This window comes from Primulina eburnea, chromosome 4 (genome assembly GCF_022965805.1).
Source record: "Primulina eburnea isolate SZY01 chromosome 4, ASM2296580v1, whole genome shotgun sequence".
Taxonomy (NCBI): domain Eukaryota; kingdom Viridiplantae; phylum Streptophyta; class Magnoliopsida; order Lamiales; family Gesneriaceae; genus Primulina; species Primulina eburnea.
Genome location: NC_133104.1, coordinates 4,132,979 through 4,149,790, shown reverse-complemented (window position 1 = coordinate 4,149,790; position 16,812 = coordinate 4,132,979). Strand labels below are relative to the sequence as shown.

General features: G+C 37.8%; 1 protein-coding gene across 2 annotated transcripts; it reads right to left on the bottom strand.

The window, feature by feature from the left end:
* Nucleotides 1-1,445: 1,445 nt before the first annotated feature.
* LOC140830691 (uncharacterized) lies at nt 1,446-6,060 on the bottom strand. Of its 2 annotated transcripts, none has more exons than XM_073194119.1 (10): nt 5,855-6,060; nt 5,114-5,208; nt 4,125-4,189; nt 3,940-3,983; nt 3,422-3,499; nt 3,159-3,312; nt 2,631-2,810; nt 2,066-2,125; nt 1,882-1,995; nt 1,446-1,712 (listed from the first exon to the last, which is right to left on the bottom strand). In XM_073194119.1, exons 1-9 carry the CDS (start codon nt 6,004-6,006, stop codon nt 1,885-1,887), a joined length of 939 nt encoding a protein of 312 aa, XP_073050220.1. In that variant the 5' UTR covers nt 6,007-6,060; the 3' UTR covers nt 1,446-1,712; nt 1,882-1,884. The 2 variants fall into 2 exon arrangements, with proteins under 2 accessions (XP_073050220.1, XP_073050219.1); XM_073194118.1 differs by having other exon boundaries at nt 1,889-1,995.
* Between the last annotated feature and the right edge of the window lie 10,752 nt (nt 6,061-16,812).

The window sequence follows — 16,812 nt, the reverse complement described above, 5'->3', positions numbered from 1 at the left end:
TAATATTTTCATTCGGAAGATAAGATGATCAATCTTCTCTGCATACATCCTACTATTTTGAAATATGATAGACTAATATAACTCAAGTCCACACATTATTTCAGGGAAAATCGTTCGATTAGACGGCTCTGTCGACAAGACTTGTGTCATATTTTCATTTCACGATAACAATTTTCCCTATCTAAAATGACCACACATGATTCACACAGTCATCATTTTGTTCGTATCAGAGTGAAAACAAAAAAACAGAATGATCTGCCAATATAGATAACATACTGCACTTTCGGTGTGTTGGTTTCGCAGGTAGAGGGATATATATATTATACGAGGATGTCAAGTCCTGCCCCTATGAAGATGTGCATGTACTGTGGTCCATATTAGTGGAGTCACATCCACCGACCTTGCCACCACCCAAATGACATTTCTCAACTTCACTCAAACAGAAGTAACGAGGGAGGATATGGGAGTACAGCAACTTACAAACATTGTATTGTACATAAAATAGAAAGTTTTACGGGTCAGATTTTGTTTTTTGGTTTTTTACATTTTGGTTTTACTGTCTCATTCAACTGAAACCCTCACAGAATGTTATAATTATAAATTATTAATATTATTCAGTTACTCTAAGATAGTTGGGTAAAGACAAAAGCTCCAATTTACAAATACTTGTGCAAGAAAGTGGTTGAATGCTTGGTGTAGATTGTAAATGCTTTTAAATGTCTGTATGTTGTCTAGTCTATTTTAGATGTTGATGTCGCAGTTTGATAGGTAATATAAAACTCTTAGGAGTTAAAGGTTGACTTATGTAAAAAGGTCACAACGTAGGTGTTCTGTATCAGTTTTAATAATCTTTGAATGACTGGAAACTTTGAACAACCTTTGATGACGATTCTAGACTGCTTGTTCTCCACCTCGACTAAAAACTTAAGAGTTCTAAAGTCTAATTTATTCCTCTTTCCTCAGCAAAAAAGGACCCCAAAGTGTTCTTGCTTATTGTTATTAGCTTGTTTGCCTTCTTGACGGAAAAAGTAAGACTTCGGAACAAAATTCAATTTTCCTTCTGTGGATGAGGAAAAGACGTGATCCTGGCTGCAAATCACGCTAGAAGTACATTTATCACTCTTCATCTTGGACAAATGAACAAAACAAACATTATAACATATGGTTTGAATAGATAAATTATTAGGATTGAAAATGATTGATAACAAATTTAGTAGAAGCATTTCATATTATGGTTCTGAGCTTCATTTTCTTTATTAGTTAAAACATATGAGGTAATTATTCAAGTTTAACATTTCCAATTCAGCAAATGATCAGGAGCCAGTTTCTGTGACTATAGATGTTGATTAGACCTTTTTAACAAAAAACAATTCCGGTTGAAGGTCCTTTGATAATAAAGTGTTGTTCATCTGTCATCCGGACACATTAAAGCTTCCAAGAAACTATGAATCGGGAAATCAACCTTTCAGAAATGATTTATAATTACAAAATGAAATGTAAAAATGTTATGAAAGACTTGATTAATAACATTCTGTCCACAAATTGGTGTCGATATTTTTCTAGTATATTTGAATAAATTATGCTTTAGAATGACACGACACCCCGTAAGTAGGCAATGGAAACGTGAATGATGATACCTCTGATAGAATTCAGCTTCAAGAATAACATACTGGCCATTTTATTAGCAACGCCATCCAGATTAGTCAAGACATCTGAGTCAGGACATGTAATATTTTGGATCAAAAGACAGTCACATTATCAAGAACCGAATTGTGGGTGGAGATTCAGAGTTGATTTTGATGCAGTCAAAGTTAATTGAAAAGAATTTTACTGTTGTTCAAAACTCTAATTTTTTTTAGAAATAGAAAAGGCAGAAAATACATCTCACAGGGAAGAAGAAGAGAAGCATCCGGCCACATCTACCAGCCATTGTTTAAAGTAAGCTTGGCTATCCACCTCTGCAGGAGACAAGGCACCTAAAGGAGTAACAGTTATCTGCAACGAAAGGTGAGAAATTACCAATAGACCAGCATCGCTCAAAATATGCAAAATATGAAAGACATACAAATCCTTCTCGAAGGTTACAGTAGTCTGTGTCAGCGTCTTCCACTTGTGATCCCGTGACCTATGAAAATGACGCAAAATCATGATGCTGCATAACTAATAAGGATGTGACATCAAAACTTCCTTGAGACTAAGAAAACCACACATGTTCATACCGATGGTGTTGGCTTAAGTTAAGAATAAATTTTACTGATGAAGTAAAATAAAAATTAAATCTAAAAATTATGCGCTGGCACGTTGAAAGAGATCTTTCAAGCATAATACCTAGAGTCGTACATTTAACCAGGATTTACTGAAATACTTGTGGGTGTAGAACTACACATGCATAATTCTCTCACTGATAGATATCAACATGCTCTAGTGTCATCATCCATATCCTAGCGAGTTCACAAAATATCAAATATGTCCAACCCCAAAATAAAGCGATAAATATGCCAAGAAAAAAGTATGGTGAATTTAAAAGCGAAAAAAGGTCAACAAATGCTATGCTGTTGTATGCAGATTGTCTCAAATGCCAGAAGGATTTCACAATTACAATCAGGTAGATGAAACAAGCAAGATCATACTTCTCTCTTAAAAAATAGACATTCATGTTTTGTACTCGAGGCCTCTGATTCAGAACTAAGTGGTGAATTTGTTGTCTCCATAGTCATAGTTGAGGACATTTTCTCTCTTTGAGCATCAGAAGTAACTTGAGTCCACCCCATTTTCACAATACTCTTGCCTTGCTTGGTCAGTCGATAACCCTGTTCAAAGGCCAAGTAAGCATCTAGTCATCTTGCTCTTTCAATCAACACAACAAAAACTAAGAAGACAAAGATGCAATGACTAGTATCTTTTAAATTAGTTGAGAGTAAAAAAATGAGAAAAATATGATGGAGTGGACTATGTTTTGAAACAAGTAAAACCATCGTTGAGCAAATATAAAACGAAACACTGAAGGACAAGTTTAAAGATTGATTAGACAACAATATTTGTTACAAAGAACATATGTTAACTGTATCATGCCATCAGACCTAAAATCTATACTTAGACTCGTCAAAACATATATGTCCAAGTCAATGTCAAAGCGGCTAGAACAAACCTAAATCTACCTTATGATTTGCAACATTTGTCGGCACATCAATATTTAGGAAACAGTTTTGAGGATAAGTTTTCTTCTTGATTTCAGCCATTATGGCACAAATTATGGGCAAGCATGCCTCTGCTGCTAGTGTGAAATCATTGACATTACTTCTTCCTCCAACCCTGAAAGTTAGGTATCCAAGTGACTGAATTTACATTAAAGAAATCTAATGGAACAAATCTAAGCCCATATCAAGTGGGCTAGATTTAATGAAAATGCTAGCGCACATACCAAGCATATGATAGAGATACAGAAGGTATTTCATTAAAAAAGGCTTCCCGAGCCCCTGCAACGGTTCCTGAATAAACACTGCATTTATCAAGATAAGCAGTCACTAGAAGCACGGAATCTAATGGTGGCCAGGTAAACTTGTTACAACAATTCTTTATAAACCCATTTAAGGTATAAAAATCATAACGGTAAACTTCTGCCTGATAAGTTTACTTACACACCTATTACAACATCCTTATACACCCATTTAAGCAATAAAAATCATAACGATTAACTTCTGTATGATAAATCTACTTGTTTGAGGGAAAGGTTGTGCGGCACCTCGTAAGTCATAACACTTATTATTGCTTGTACTGGACATATCAACGCTGAATACCATTTAATTTCACATTACTGCACTTCGAAATGGAAACGATACTTGCAGGGACACATTTAAGTTTCTACTGCAAAATAAACTCTACACTAACAGACACATAAGTAAAAAGGATCCAGTGATCAAAAGCAGAAATTGTACTGACATGTGGTAACCACAGTTGCTGCCCATATTAATGCCACTGATAACCTGCAAAGCGGACATTGAAAGATATATGCATGTCATATACTTTCCTCGTAGAAATCAACAACTGATTATGATTCATTGAAAAGTCCTAGGAAAAAATCTGAAATGCTGGCAATTATATTCCAGTCACCAAACGGTAAGTACCAGATCAGGAAATGAGGGGAAGAGTGATTTGGAAATTCCCAAAGATGTACAGTCAGCTGGAGTTCCTGAAAGTATTGTACAAACACACGCCAAAGAAATTTTAAAAAAACGTAATATCAACAGTTAACCCACAAAAACAATAAGGTAAAATGCAGCTCCGATGATGTCCATATATTAGGATTGTGGACTTGATGAGCTCAATTATTTTAGAAACATGTTGTAGTGTGTTGTCTGACCAAGTGCAAAACTCCAGCATTGGGTGGAATGATCTGAAAGTAAAAGGTAGAATGCAAGGCCAATCTTTTATAAAATCCTTATTTTAAAATTTTTTTTAAAAAAAAAACCTAGGCATGTGCCTTCGAGGCTCAAACCTAAGCCATAAATTCTAGGAGGTCAACAGCTTCATCACTAAACTGCATCTGCCACTTTATGGAAGCCTTAATTTTCATGGAAAAAATTAACTAATTTGCATATGAAGATGTTTGAGAGCCAAACTGGCCCAACTGTTGCATATATTTTTATAGATAAAATAGAAAATTTATTGCTATCAATACAGCCCAGACTCAGTGTGCTACATGATCGGAAGGATTCTGATAAATCTGATTCATGTTTTCTTGCTAATCCATTTATTTGATGTATTCTTCATTTTTGGCGATCTCATCAATTGCAAATTGCATAAATAACTCTTTTCCTTTTCTACAAATGTAATGTACTCGTTCATGTTATACTATTTTCATTAATAAAATTAATTGGCCTCTTTACATTTTCATCTCCCTCCAGGTATGCAAAAATGAAAATATGCCCACACAAAGGGTGTCAAAATAAAACTTGATTGCCTGCAATGTCCTTCATTTTACGTGGTCTTGTACATCCCTTTTTCTCTAACCTGGGTTTGATTACTGGGGAGTTCGAATTCTACTAAAAAAAATTCTATGGCGTTGAAGCACAAGAGGTTAAATGACAGAGAAACAATGAGCTTTGCAACTTGCCAGAAACTGCGAAAGCAATAGCCCCACTGATTTCCACCGGCTTGACAGAGAGAGCATTTTTCCAAGTAATACCATGGCTAACAGCAGATTGTTCTCTGGAAAATAGAAACAGAAATGTAATATCCAACAAAACTTTATCTGAAAGGAATAGCATAGTAGCAAATCCATTAGCCACATGACTGAAAACCATCAGTCAGGCATCTAAAATGGTCACTCCAGTCAATCACGACCACACCATGCAAAAGCAGAGGGGTGAAGAAATTACTCCGTCTACTTTCCAAAACCATACAGCAATCTTATTCACAATTACAAATTACAATCTCTAAGTAAATTTTAAATTTGATATATCTCCTATCAAAAGATTCATCCAAGACACTGACATAGAAAAATTACATAAAAAGCCAACACAATTTACCTGAAAAGTTAAACAGCAAGCGTACAAGAAAATTCACACTTTTCACGTAGACAAACATGGGCTGATGATCAGAAAGGCTTTAAAGCTATAACTTTGGCTCGCGCCGAAATGGAAATCATCAAAGCTCAATCATTTCATTTGCGATTTATAGCACCAACAGGGAGAAGGAAGCTAAAGTATAATCATCATTTCTCGTCGAAGCAGGAAACACGTTTTGGATGCCGTAGGCAATCAATCGCGAAATCAAAATCGTACACACAGGCATACAGGTATAACATTTATAGGCCAAACACAGAAATACACTAGGTGTTAGCATATATACATACGAGTCAGGAGCGCAAACCAAGACGCGGAATCGATCAGAAGAGACGAGAACGCTAACGAGAGCTCGGAGGCCAGGCGCGTCAATTCCGTCGTCATTCGTCACCATCACGGTGGGCCGATCGCCGCCGCAGATGTTCGTACATCTGCTCTCCATTTTCCAAAAATTTAGCTGACAATTAATTATTAGTTTATCATCAGCCCATATTATAATCCATTGGCCACAGGAATATTCCAAATCTATTGCGTTGTAAAGAACGTTGTCGGGTTCCATAATTTTATATTTATTATATTATTTTTTTAACATTAAATTTATTCTATTGTTTATTGAGAGTAAAAACTTGTGTGGGACGGTCGTACTGTTCGTATTTTGTGAGACGGATCTCTTATTTAGGTCATCCATGAAAAAATATTACATTTTATGCCAAGAATATTACATTACAGCAATCTCTTATTTGGATTGACCCGTCACACAAATAAAGATTTCTGATATCATTTCACAAAAACGTAATCTTTATTCATTTTGTTTTGTCATAATATCTGCGATTGCAAGAGTCGTGTATTCCTAAGAGGATCACTTCTTGGGTTGGTCTTTAATTATTTGTATTTATATTATTTATTTTGATTTTACATAATTTTTTATTTTAGGTTTGTTTTCTAAATTCTTTTTTCTTACCTTCCAATTATTGATTGATTTTGTTTAATATTAATTGTGAATAACGTGATCAACTATTTAAATATTCGTTGATTAATCTTGAATATAATTATGACTGATTAAATAGATATCGATGAACGCATATTAATTGACTATGAATTTGATTTATGCACTCGGTTTTATGTGAAAACTGAAATTTTATGATGATTTAATCTATTTAAATATAATTAAATTCAATTATAAATAATTACACTCTCAATTTTAAATAGATTTATTATTAACGCAGGGATAGATTAATAAATAAAATAGGAGATTTTCATTGTTGTTGTGTAAGAATTTAATAATTAATTAAACATCAATGAATATCGTTAGATTTAATTAAAAATCTCCATAGTTAATTTATCTAGATTAATACTTTATTCTCTTATGCTTATTTATTTAGTTTAGCTTAAGTATAATAGTTAAAATTTTAGTAAATAAATATCAGTATACGTTATATCGATTCGGACTCATTTTTTATTATACTATAATTTGATCTAGTTCATTTGTTAGGTTTTATCGATCGAAAAGATCGATACGAACATTAAACAGAACTGACATATTTCTAACTTTCTATTTAAAATTCTCACTCTCACCAACTTTTTACATGGTTCATTATGTTCCTAGGTGAAAGATTACCTAAATTTCATGAAGTATAGACGAACATCCATATTTATTGTCAATTGGGGTAGCTCATGTGCTTCCATGTGAACTTGCATGTGTGTAAACCCCACTTTCCAATTACATAAATAAAAATCGCTTGAGTTTTAATATTTTATTAAAATAATATAATTATATGTTAAATAATTATATTTCGAATCTTGAATTTTGAATTGTTTGCGAACATGTCGAATTGTTCAAACAAACTTGAACTTAAACTTAAACTTTGATCCCAGTCAAATTTGAGCAAGAAAAAACATGGAAAACATCGAGATTGACTTTCAAATTTGACAGATATTTTATCCTATTCGATTCTTTTTCCCAAATTTTGGACCAAAGACGAACCATTTTAAAGTGTGAAATGTGAACCGACAAAGTCTACACAAATAACGTGTAGAAATTCACGTACCATCCGGACCAAAGTACATCACATGTGAAGCTAATAAATAATGTCTTTCGTAATTGGAGAAATTTTAGAAGCAAAATAATTGCTGAAATTTAATAACATAATAATAAATGAGTGGGTCTCATGTGATACCGTCTCACAGATCATAATCTGTGAGACGGGTCAACCCTAACGATATTCACAATAAAAAGTAATATTCTTAACATAAAAAATAATTTTTTCGTGGATTACCCAAATAAGATATTTGTCTCACAAATACGACCCGTGAGATCGTGTCATATAAGTTTTTGCCATAATAAATTATATATTATATCAATGAAATGTCGTCATTATGTCAACTTCAAGCATACAAAAGAATTCAACGCGTAACATTGTGAAAATAAGATTAAATTGTTTCTTTCAATTATGTCCTCTTATTTTATTTTATTTTCTTGAAAATTCTACCCGTCTAGAAGCCGGCGATTCCGTACCATGGTACAATTGATGACTATGAAGTCTTTTAACTTGTACTTAATCATTTATATTTAATTAATATGATGTAGTTTTCAACCGAAACTAATATATGATGCATATGAAATTTGTGAGATAATTTCATGAGTTAATTTTTGTCAGATATATATATTAGAACAATTTTATTTATATGAGCTTACATGTGAATAATTATGTGTTGTGAGTTGTCTACTAAGTTAAGAATGAAATTAAAGTTTTTGCTATTGAGCTTTAATGTTTCTAACAATAGGTTGTGAACCTTTAATGTGTAGAGGTATGAGTGTAATTTCTGTTTTTATCATGGACTAAAATAGAAATATAAGAAGCTAATGATATACATTATCTATATATGGGGTCATGGTCCCCAGATCACCCTCTTACCCATTAAAAAATTTGTTCAGAAGAGAAAATTAAAAGATTCTCGGAGATGAGCGTATAGATTTAGAAGATCAAGATATGTTATAAAGAATTTAGAATTATGACTTCAAATACGCTTCAACTTAAGCTTTCAGTCAAATTCCTAATAATTTAACATAATCGATTATGTAGTTTATTGGTTTTCTCCAACAATAACTTATTTGGGTCACTCGTGGAAAATGTCGGCAGGAAACTCAAGTGGGAAGGGGGGACCAAATCAAAGAAAGCAGCTGGAATAAAAACGTGGGCTGCCAGTTTGATTGAATTTCGAGGAAAGTTTGAATACGCGTTTTTAACGCGTGTTCATACTGACAGGAGGCTCTATAAATAGAGCTCCCCCCTTCATTCTGAAATTATCCCTTCTTCGAGTTTTCTCTCATTCTATAGCATTCAAGTGCTTAGTTCTATAATATTTGTGAGGTGTTTGTTCTCCTGTATTAAGAGAGTGTGTGTTCTCTTTGGAAACACAGTGAGTGGGTTGTACACCGGTAAAATATTATAGTGGAAATTCTTTTCATCTTGCCCGTGGTTTTTACCCTAATAATTTTTAGGGGTTTTCCACGTAAATCTCGGTGTCCAGTTTATTCTTTATTTTCGGGTTTTTACTATCTCAAATTCCGCACGTGGGACCAACAAGTGGTATCAGAGCCTTGGTTTAAAATTTCTTAAAATTCTGAGTATGCACTGTGGTTGCAGCCTAGACTGATCTTCCACATCAGAAAAGATTTTTTGAGATTTTTTATTTAAGGCGGGATTATTTAGTCCGGTCTACTAAAATTGTTGTAGACATAATGGCGGGAAGGTACGAGATAACAAAGTTCAATGGAAGCAATTTTATGCTGTGGAAAATAAAGATACAAGCAGTTTTGAGAAAGGAGAATTGCTTGGCGGCTATTGGAGATAGACCAGTGGAGATTACAGATGATGGAAAGTGGAATGAGATGAATGATAATGCTGTTGCCAATTTACACTTGGCTATAGCTGACGAAGTTTTGTCAAGTATCTCTGAGATAAAAACAGCCAAAGTTATCTGGGATACTCTGACAAAGATGTACGAGGTCAAGTCGCTACACAACATGATTTTCCTAAAGAGAAGGCTTTATACTCTTCGGATGGCGGAATCCTCATCGATGACCGACCATATCAATACACTAAATACTCTATTTGCCCAACTCACTTCCATGGGGCATAAAATAGGAGAAAATGAACGTGCGGAGCTTCTACTTCAAAGTCTACCAGATTCATATGATCAACTTATCATCAACATTACCAACAATATTCTTATGGGCTTTCTAAGATTCGACGATGTCTTAACTGCGGTTCTCGGAGAAGAAAGCCGGCGCAAGAATAAGGAAGATAGGTTGGTAACCTCGAAGCAGGAAGAGGCTCTACCGATGATAAGAGGAAGATTCATGGACCGTGACTCCAGTGGGAGTCAAAGACGGGGTAGATCAAAGTCGAGAAGTAAGAAGAAAAATATTTACTGCTTTAAATGTGGCGGTAAAGGGCACTTCAAGAAAGAGTGTACGAGTATCGAGAAGAGTTCTCAAGAAAATGTGGCCAGTACTTCAGGCGGTGGTGAAATATTATTCAGCGAAGCAGCAACAGTTGCAGAAGGCAGGCACAAATTTTGTGACACATGGATTATGGATTCAGGAGCGACGTGGCACATGACGTCTCGGAGAGAATGGTTTGATCATTATGAACCAATCTCAGGAGGATCTGTATTCATGGGAAATGATCATGCCTTGGAAATCGCTGGGGTCGGTACTATCAAAATTAAAATGTTTGATGGCACCATTCACACCATACAGGAGGTACGACATGTGAAAGGACTGACGAAAAATCTTTTGTCCTTGGGGCAATTGGATGACATCGGGTGCAAAACTCGGATCGAGAACGGGATCATGAAAATTGTGAAGGGCGCGCTTGTGGTTATGAAGGCGGAAAAGGTTGCTGCAAATCTGTATGTACTTTTGGGAGAAACACACAAAGAGGCAGAACTAGCTGTTGCATCAATTGGTTCAGGAGAAGAATTAACAGTGTTATGGCATAGAAAGCTCGGGCATATGTCAGAACGAGGGTTGAAAATTCTCTCAGAATGGAAGCTGCTGCCGGGACTTACAAAAGTGTCACTACCCTTTTGTGAGCACTGTGTTACCAGTAAACAACACAGATTAAAGTTTGGCACTTCTACTGCCAGGAGCAAAAGCATATTGGAGCTGATTCATTCGGATGTTTGGCAAGCACCGGTTGTATCCCTAGGAGGAGCGAGATACTTTGTCTCGTTCATTGATGATTTCTCTAGGAGATGTTGGGTGTATCCAATCAAGAAGAAATCAGATGTTTTCCAGATCTTCAAAGATTTCAAAGCGCGGGTTGAACTTGATACTGAAAAGAAAATCAAGTGTATGAGGACTGACAATGGAGGAGAATATACCAGTGACGAGTTTGATGCATTTTGTCAACATGAGGGCATCAAGAGACAGTTCACGGCGGCTTACACACCTCAACAGAATGGAGTGGCGGAGCGGATGAACAGGACCTTGTTGGACAGAACAAGAGCTATGTTGAGGACTGCAGGTCTAGAAAAGTCATTTTGGGCTGAAGCAGTAAAAACCGCTTGTTATATTATCAATCGTTCTCCTTCAGTGGCGATTGATCTGAAGACTCCGATGGAGATGTGGACCGGGAAGCCGACAGATTATTTTCATTTGCATACATTTGGAAGTCCGGTGTACGTTCTGTACAATGAGCAAGAAAGATCAAAGTTGGATTCGAAATCCAGAAAATGTATCTTCTTGGGTTATGCTGATGGAGTAAAGGGGTTTCGCTTGTGGGATCCTACTGTTCACAAGCTTGTCATCAGCAGGGATGTTATCTTCGAGGAAGATAAAGTAAAGGGAGACAAAGGCACACAGAATTCAGAAACTACTACATTTCAGGTGGAGAATAAGACAGACGAAGGTCAAGTTTCTTGTGAAGCAGTACCAGAGCACGAAGAACAAGAACATGTTGAGTCTGAAGTTTCCAATGTGAGGCAGTCAACTCGAGACAGAAGACCACCAGGTTGGCTTTCAGATTATATCACTGAAAGCAACATTGCATATTGTCTATTATCAGAGGATGGTGAGCCATCGAGTTTCCACGAGGCTACTCAAAGCTCGGATGTATCCTTATGGATGATAGCAATGCAAGAAGAGTTGGAGGCTTTAGACATGAATAAAACTTGGGATCTTGTTACACTACCACGAGGAAGGAAAGCCATTGGAAACAGATGGGTCTATAAGATCAAGCGTGATGGCAATAACCAAGTGGAGCGGTATCGTGCTAGATTGGTGGTAAAAGGGTATGCTCAGAAAGAAGGCATTGAATTCAATGAGATATTTTCTCCTGTGGTTCGGCTTACAACAGTCAGAGTAGTGTTGGCATTGTGTGCGGTGTTTGACCTACATCTAGAACAGCTAGATGTGAAAACGGCGTTTCTTCATGGAGATCTTGAAGAAGAAATCTATATGTTCCAGCCAGAAGGTTTTGCGGAAAAAAGGCAAAGAGAACTTGGTTTGCAGGTTGAAGAAATCTCTGTACGGTCTTAAACAGGCGCCGAGGTGTTGGTACAAGAGATTTGATTCCTATATCATGAGCCTTGGATACAACAGATTGAGTGCAGACCCTTGTACGTATTTCAAGAGGTCTGGTGATGATTATATCATTTTGCTGTTGTATGTGGACGACATGTTGGTAGCAGGCCCCAACAAAGATCAGGTCCAAGGATTGAAGGCACAGTTGGCTAGGGAATTTGATATGAAGGACTTGGGACCAGCAAACAAGATTCTAGGGATGCAAGTTCACCGAGATAGAAGTAACAGAAAGATTTGGCTTTCACAGAGAAATTATTTGAAGAAAGTCTTGCAACGCTTCAACATGCAAGATAGTAAGCCAATATCGACCCCTCTTCCTGTTAACTTCAAGTTATCCTCCGAGATGTGTCCTAGCAGTAAAACAGATAGGATGGAGATGTCTCGAGTACCGTATGCATCAGCAGTGGGAAGTTTGATGTTCGTCATGATATGTACAAGACCGGACATTGCTCAAGCAGTGGGAGCAGTTAGTCGGTATATGACGAATCCTGGAAGAGAGCATTGGAGCACTGTTAAGAGGATCCTTAGATATATTAAGGGTACCTCGAATGCTGCATTATGTTATGGAGGATCGGATTTTACACTCAGGGGCTATGTCGATTCAGATTATGCAGGTGATCTTGATAAGAGGAAATCTACTACTGGTTATGTGTTTACACTTGCAGGGGGAGCAGTAAGCTGGGTTTCAAAATTGCAGACAGTTGTGGCGTTATCTACAACAGAGGCAGAATACATGGCAGCTACTCAAACTTGCAAGGAGGCAATATGGATTAAAAGGTTGTTGGAAGAGATCGGGCACAAACAAGAGAATGTTCCTTTGTTTTGTGATAGTCAGAGTGCCTTGCATATCGCAAGGAATCCAGCTTTTCATTCCAGGACGAAACACATTGGAGTACAATTTCACTTTGTGCGGGAAGTAGTAGAAGAAAGAAGCGTGGATATGCAGAAGATCCAAACGAAAGAAAACATAGCTGATTTTCTGACCAAGCCAGTGAACACTGAAAAGTTTGAGTGGTGTAGATCCTCAAGTGGCCTAGCAGAAACGTAAGCAGCAGGGAATGGCAAGATTGAAAGGATGTGTGGAGATGTGTTTGATTCTCAATCAAATCTCCAAGTGGGAGAAATGTCGGCAGGAAACTCAAGTGGGAAGGGGGGACCAAATCAAAGAAAGCAGCTGGAATAAAAACGTGGGCTGCCAGTTTGATTGAATTTCGAGGAAAGTTTGAATACGCGTTTTGTCACGCCCCGAAACTCGGGATTTGACACCGGCGTCGTTTACAATCACACAATTTAAAACGACAAGCCTTCGTAGCACAGTTTAAACCAAACCAGTTTATATCATAAATTCAATCGAAATAAACAATTGTCTTTTACATCCGAAAATCAACAAATGACAGAATTAAGTGCGGAAACGTCTTACAACTTATTAAATCATTAATTTCGAGCTATACTACTACTACTACTGGTCGCGTGGATCACCATCCCCAAAACTGTTCGGACTCTTCGTCCTCAACCTGTTCTTCGGGTGACTTATCTGGGAAGGTTGTAAGGGGTGAGTATTTGGGAATACTCAGCAAGTGGGGGATATCGAGCACAATATAAATCAACATGTAAAATTTCGAATTAATCATATGACTTGCATAACATTTTCGTACCACATGCATAAACATATATCAAGCACTGCAATTTATCGACCTTCTATGGTTTACTGACGTCAGTCCCTAATTTTTACTCCTCTAAGGGGACGAGGCCGTATAGCGGTTATGTCCCCCACCGCGTAAGGGTACGTCATGGTTGGGATTCCCACCCATATACGGTTGACTCCTCACAGTGCGTTTAAAATCGTATGACAATGCAAGAATTAGAAGGAAATTGTACTCGACTATTTATTTTTTTCAAAAAAACGAAAGCATGTATGTATAATTTCGAGATTTCAAGGTTTTGAAAATAAGCCCACTTACAGTATATGAGTTGCTAAAACGTAGGTGTTCGGCTTGAAGGGTGGATCGCTTCGTGCTCCTTACTCGGGCAGCGCTTCGGCTTGGTTCCTTGGACGGTTTTTGGGACGATATTTCAACAGGGTTTCGCCTTGGTTTTCAGCTCTAAATTTCGAGAATTGGGTGTAAGGAATGAAAGGGTTGATGGGGTATTTATAGGTGAGGGAAAAAGGGTCCAAATTTGGTACACAAATCTTACCAAAATTCATGACATATCTCACCATCTTGACTCCAATATTCTTGCCCCTTTTTTTCGAAAATTGAGTTGCCAAGGTGGTAGGATTTATTCCCTAATCAATTGCTCCTCATTTGGTTCGAAAATATGGTTGCTAGATGGGGAGGATCTTGAGCCACCTTTGAGGATTTGCTTCCAAGAAATCATGTATCTACCCATTACACTAATTAGTCAAATATTATAGGTCAATTTTTCGAAAATCTCTTGTAGATTTAATCTTAATTCATCCACTTTTATGATATCTCAAATCTTGTAAAACTCCTCTCCAAAATTTCGAAATTTGGCTTGTACAAGTGCATGCAATAATATCTTGACATTAAAGATTTTTCCATAAAATATTCTCCAATATATATATATATCCCTTATTGTAACACAATGATCCAAAAATATAGAATATCCTCTACTCTTTAATTTCCTTACAATGGATTACTCATGTGGGGAAATTCGGTTCTCACATCCCTCCCTCCTTATGAGAAGTTTCGTCCTCGAAACTTGAGTCGGCTTGGTCTCCAAACAGATAAGGATATTCCTTTCGCATCTTCTCTTCAACTTCCCAAGTTGCTTCTCTCTCTGTGTGGTTAGACCACTGCACTTTGACGTAGGGAATGATACGTCGTCTAAGCACTTGTTCCTTGGTGTCCACAACTCTGATAGGAACTTCTTCGTATTTCAGTTCTTCTCCCAAGTTTCCTTCCATTATGAGTGGTTCTACTTCCAGGATGTGGCTTGGGTCTGGGACGTATCTCCTTAGTTGAGAAACATGGAATACGTTGTGGATCCTTGACATGTTCGGTGGCAATGCCAGTCTGCATGCTAGTGTTCCCACTTTTTCCAAGATTTCGAAGGGTCCGACATAGCGAGGGTTCAGTTTCCCGGCTTTACTGAATCTGACAATTCCTCTCATAGGCGAGACTTTCACAAAAGCCTTCTCGCCTACATTGAACTCTACAGGCCTTCTCTTAAGATCTGCCCAGCTTTTCTGTCGATCCTGAGCTGCTTTGAGTTTCTCTCGGACAATTTTAACCTTGTCTACTGTCATCTGTACTAGCTCGGGTCCCACTATAGCTTTCTCTCCCACTTCGTCCCAATAAAGTGGTGATCGACATTTTCTTCCATAAAGGGCTTCGTATGGAGCCATTCCGATGCTGCTGTGATAGCTGTTGTTGTAAGCAAACTCAATTAGGGGTAAATGAGTGCTCCAGTTGCTATTGAATTCCAGAGCGCATGCTCGCAGCATATCCTCTAAAGTTTGTATAGTCCTCTCCGTTTGCCCATCGGTTTGGGGGTGATAGGCAGTACTTAGGGTTACTTTTGTCCCCATGGCCTCTTGAAAGCTCTTCCAAAAGCGCGAGACGAACCTCGGATCTCTATCAGATAAGATGCTCACTGGTACTCCATGAAGTCTGACAATGTTGTCCATGTACAGTGAAGCCAACTTGTCGAGATTGTAATTCATGCGGACGGGTAGGAAGTGTGCAGTCTTGGTGAGTCTGTCCACGATTACCCAAATACCGTCGTGGCTTTGCCTAGACTTTGGCAATCCTACCACGAAATCCATGGAGATATGCTCCCATTTCCACTCGGGGATTTCCAAAGGTTGCAGTAATCCTCCAGGTCGCTGATGTTCTGCTTTGACCTGCTGGCATACCTGACATCTAGAGACGAATTCAGCTACCTCTCTCTTCATGCCATTCCACCAGAAGTTATTCTTGAGATCCCTGTACATCTTCGTACTGCCTGGATGGACTGAGAATTTTGACTTGTGCGCTTCTGTCATTATCTCTCGGCGAAGGTTATCACTGTCTGGCACACACAGTCTTCCTTTCATCCATAAGATTCCCTTGTCATCAATTTGATGATCCTGAGACTTCCCTTCTCTGACTTGATCCTTAAGTCTTATCAATATCGGATCTCGATCTTGGTTTAACTTGACGGTCTCCTGCAGACATGGCTGGGCCGAGAGGGAAGCTAGAGTCATTTTGCCTGGGCCCTTCCGACTTAGCGCATCAGCCACTTTGTTTGCTTTACCCGGATGGTAACTTATGGTCAAGTCATAATCTTTCAGAAGTTCGATCCATCGCCTTTGCCTCATATTAAGTTCCTTTTGGGTGAACAAGTACTTGAGGCTCTGATGGTCTGTGAAGATTTCACATTTAGCACCATAGAGATAGTGCCTCCAAATCTTTAAGGCGAAGACAACCGCTGCTAGTTCCAGGTCATGAGTAGGATAATTCTGCTCGTGCGGTTTCAACTGTCTAGACGCATAGGCGATCACTCTTCCTTCTTGCATTAGTACGCATCCTAGACCGTCCTTAGAGGCGTCACTGTAAGTCGTGAAATCCTTATTCTCTGCGGGCAAGATCAGCACTGGTGTGGATGCGAGTTTCTCTTTCAGCGTCTGGAAACTTTTCTCGCAATCCTCAT